Source organism: Silene latifolia, chromosome Y, assembly GCF_048544455.1.
Source record: "Silene latifolia isolate original U9 population chromosome Y, ASM4854445v1, whole genome shotgun sequence".
NCBI lineage: Eukaryota > Viridiplantae > Streptophyta > Magnoliopsida > Caryophyllales > Caryophyllaceae > Silene > Silene latifolia.
In genome coordinates, this window is record NC_133538.1 from 213,056,643 (window position 1) to 213,061,359 (window position 4,717).

Genomic DNA, 4,717 nt, shown 5'->3' on the forward strand with positions numbered 1-4,717 from the left:
ATGACGGTGACTGAATACATCAAAGAATTCGAGAAGATGTCGATTGTATGCGATCTTGAGGAGAAAGAAGAGCTAAGGGTGGCGAGATTCATCAAGGGCCTAACACCCGCAATTGCTAAAAGAGTCGAGATCCAGAATTATGAAGGTTTTAATGATGTGTGTCGATTAGCATGGAAGTTCGAGAAACATGATAAGGCACAAAAACCTCATGCTTATTCCAAGGGACAAAGTTCGGGAACGAATTCATATTCCAGGCCAGCTCCTAGCAAGGCTAAAGAAATCCCGAAAGAAGAACCCAAGGACAAAGGAAAGGGTGTTGCCGAGCCAAAGGGGAGTTCTTTGAGACGTTGCTTCAAGTGTCAAGGCTATGGACATATAGCAAACGAATGCCCTCTTAAACGAGCCCTAACACTCAAGAATTATGTGATTTGATCCCCGTATTTGTCACGCCAGAGGAAGAAACAGTCCAAGGGAATGTTGAAACTGATGGTGAAGGAATAGTCTATGATTTGGATCCGTTGAGTGACGAGGAGTGTTTAGTGCTGCGTAATTTGCATATGGAAACGAGGTTGGTGAGAATGAACAACGGAGCAAATCTTCCATACTCGGTGCAAGGTAAACCGTAAAATTTGCAATCTTATTATTGATAGTGGATCGTGTGCTAATGTAGTAGCAAGGGACCTTGTTGATGAACTAAAATTGCAAACTAAAGACCGAGTTAAACCATATAAATTGCATTGGCTGAATGGGGAGAATGGGATTCAAGTTAAGAAACAAGCCTTAGTTTCGTTGAGTTTAGGACCCTATACTGATGAGGTGTGGTGCGATATAATTCCTATGAATGCATGCCACATTCTGTTGGGTAGGCCTTGGCAATTCGATAGAAAGGTTGAACATGACGGGAGAGCCAATGTGTATAGTGTGGTGAAGGGTAATGTGAGATATAATCTGAAACCTATGTCACCTAACAAGATTAAAGAGTCTAAAACAAAGAAGGGGAGTATGTTTATGGAGGCTCGGGAGGTTGAGGAAGCTTTAGCTCGTGGAGAACGAACTTATGTCTTTGCTGGTTCGTGAATTGGGGTCCGTTGGTGTGGGTAATGACCGTGGGGTACAGGAGCTATTAGAAGAGTTCCGGGATGTGTTTCCGGATGAATTACCGGATGGGTTACCTCCTTTACGTGGTATTGAACACCAAATAGATCTGATTCCAGGGGCGGCATTGCCTAATAAGCCGGCCTATCGTTGTAATCCAGAGGAAGCAAAGGAGTTACAGAGACAAGTCCAAGAATTGATAGATAGAGGATATGTTCAAGAGAGTTTAAGTCCTTGTGCGGTGCCTGCGTTATTAGTGCCAAAGAAGGAAGGGACTTGGAGAATGTGCATTGATAGTAGAGCGGTGAATAACATTACAATCAAATATCGCTTTCCTATGCCAAGACTTGATGATATGCTTGACGAACTTTTCGGTTCGTGTGTCTTTTCTAAACTGGATTTGAGGAGTGGCTACCATCAAATGAGGATTCGAGAAGGGGATGAGTGGAAGACCGCGTTTAAAACGAAGCAAGGATTATATGAATGGCTTGTGATGCCGTTTGGATTGTGCAATGCTCCTAGTTCGTTTATGAGGTTGATGAATGAAGTGTTAAGGCCGTTCCTTAACAAATTTGTGGTGGTCTATCTTGACGACATCCTGATTTATAGCAAGGATGAAGAGTCGCACAAACGACATTTGTTTGTGTTTGAAGTGTTGCGAGATCGAAGCTTTATGGTAAGTTGGAAAAATGTACTTTTATGGTCTCAAGTGTTGTCTTTCTTGGTTATATTGTGGGAAAAGACGGAGTAAGTATGGACCCATCCAAGGTCGATGCTATTCAAGCCTGGCGATTCGAAATCAACTACGAGAGGTGCGAAGCTTTCATGGTTTAGCATCATTTTATAGACGGTTCATCCAGGGTTTTAGCTCGATTGTGGCTCCAATTTCTGAGCTAACCAAGAAGGAGAGTTCGTGTGGACTAACGGCGCCCAAAAGGCGTTTGAAGAGGTAAAACGCAAGCTATGCTCCGGACCTGTTTTAGCACTACCTGATTTTAATAAATTGTTTGAAGTCGAGTGTGATGCAAGTGGTGTTGGAATTGGTGCCGTGTTAATACAAGAAAAGAGGCCTATTGCGTATTTCAGCGAGAAACTAAACGGTGCAAGGTTGAACTATTCAACTTATGACAAGGAGTTTTATGCAATCGTGAGAGCATTGGATCATTGGAGTCATTATCTGCGTCCGAAACCGTTTATTTTACATTCTGATCACGAGGCTCTTAAACACATCCATGGACAGCAAAAGTTAAATCAAAGACATGCCAAATGGGTTGAATTTTTGCAATCATTCACGTTTTCTTCAAAGTACAAGACGGGAAGTTCTAATGTCGTGGCTGATGCATTATCACGAAGGCATTCATTATTGATTGAGTTGGATGCGAGGATTCTTGGTTTCGAACATATCAAGGAACCTGTACAAGTCGATCCGAGAATTTTCAAAGGAAATCATTGATCCAACAGGTTTGTATCTTTGTTCAGGATGGCTATCTTTTCAAGGGTAATCGGCTATGCATTCCGAATGGGTCGATTAGGGAGTTGTTGGTACGAGAAGCTCATGGCGGGGCTATTCTTTGGACACTTTGGAGTTAACAAGACGAGTGACATCCTAAGTGAACATTTCTCTTTGGCCGAGAATGAATAAGGACGTGCAAGAGATCGTGGCGAAATGTGTGGTATGTCAAAAGGCTAAGAGCACGTTCACCAAGGGCTTGTATACACCTCCGCCGTGCACTGCTGTACAGCCATGGAATGAGGTAAGCATGGATTTTATCCTTGGTTTGCCGAGAACTCAAAGGGGTAAGGACTCGATTATGGTGGTAGTTGATCGATTCTCGAAGATGGCGCATTTTATTCCGTGTCACAAGGCGATGATGCAACTAAAGTGGCTGATTTGTACTATAGAGAGATCGTTCGATTACATGGAATACCTCTTACTATTGTTTCAGATCGAGATGTGAAGTTTCTTAGTTACTTCTGGAAAACGTTATGGCGTTTGGTAGGGACTAAGCTTCTTTTCAGTACATCACACCATCCACAAAAGGATGGGATGGTCGGACCGAGGTAACCAACCGTACTCTAGGGAGTCTATTGCGAGGATTGGTTAGTAAAAGCACAAAGGATTGGGATATCAAATTGGCGCATGCTGAATTTGCTTATAATCGTACACCATCAATGACGACAGGACGAGCTCCATTCGAGATTGTCTATGGCGTGAATCCATACCTGCCAATCGATTTAGTGCCCATTCCAAAGAAATATGTGTTAAGTTTTGAAGCCAAAGAAAGACAAGCTGCATTTCTCCGAGTATGTGAACAAGTTCGAGCTCAAATTGAGAAGGCAAATGCTAAATACAAAGATAAGGCTAATAAACATCGAAAGCAGCCTGTTTTCAAGGAGGGTGATCTTGTGTGGTTACATTTGAGGAAGGAACGATTTCCATCCAAAAGGAAGAATAAGTTGATGCCACGAGCAGATGGTCCATTCAAGATCCTCGAATGTTATGGTTCTAATGCATACAAGCTGGAGTTGCCGAGTGAATATGGTGGGGTGAGCGCGACATTCAATGTAGGCGACCTATCACCGTATCTAGAAGACGAGGATTTGAGGGCAAATTCTCAAAAAGAAGGAGAGAATGATGCAGGAGCATGTTCGGAACAAGCAAATGAACTTCTTATTAGTCGAAATGTAACTCAACTAGTAAAAGGATTTGAGCTTGGATCGAGTAATGTGTTGATGCTAAAATGGGAAGGCATGGGAGCCGCATAACACGGCTCTGGGCTGCATATCACGACTCCTAGGATAATTAGGATACACGGTTTCCTAAATCGTGTAGGAATAATAAGTTAGTTAATTACTATTTCTAATAAAGTTAGGAAAGCTAGATTTTCCTAATCCTAGTCAAATTAGAATACCCTAAATCTGATTGTATTCTAATTTTTAGTATTTTAATTACTTTCCTAGTTAGTTTAGGAAAGGAGAATAATTTTCCTAGTTAGTTTAGGAAAGGGAAAGATAGCTTAATTTCCAAGTTAGGGTTTGGGTCGAATTGTGACCTCGTTTAGGAGTATATTAGGCCGTGTATGATCAGAGAAGGATCATCGAATTTCCAGCAATAAAATTGTTTACATTTGTGAGCATTATTCTGATTAGGTTTGCGAGCTTAATCTTTAGATCTTCCTTGCGAGGTTGATTGCGTGAATCTGCGTTTGACACCTTGCGAGGTTAGGACTAGGAATTCACCATACTATCCAGTTACATTCATAATCACGAAATAATCAGTCTAAACAACACAATTTCCGCTGCAAATTTGCCAATTATCACGACATATACAATCTCAGAAATAGCAAACTCGAACGAACAGTTCAACGATCTGTTCAATCTCGTTTTTCCATACTGTTTTACATCATGGTTAAACAAGCGGGGTAAGCAGAGCACTAACAATGTACTCTACTAGAACCTGCGGACATCTCCCCTCAAGAAAAAGATTAACTACCCAAGTGATAGAAGCGATAAAATCATCTGAAACAGTAACAACGGCGCCGCTCAAACATTCCCAAAAGATGCTGGGCAAGAAAACCATCCCTCCCACAAGATGTGCCACGCGGAAAACTCTTAATCATAT

General features: G+C 41.8%; 1 protein-coding gene across 1 annotated transcript; it reads left to right on the forward strand.

Moving 5' to 3' along the window:
• LOC141630032 (uncharacterized) lies at window positions 1-2,548 on the forward strand. Its single transcript, XM_074442923.1, has 4 exons — window positions 1-346; window positions 454-568; window positions 651-1,069; window positions 2,109-2,548. The coding sequence occupies exons 1-4, from the start codon at window positions 1-3 to the stop codon at window positions 2,546-2,548; spliced, it is 1,320 nt and encodes a 439-aa protein (XP_074299024.1).
• Window positions 2,549-4,717: the final 2,169 nt, after the last annotated feature.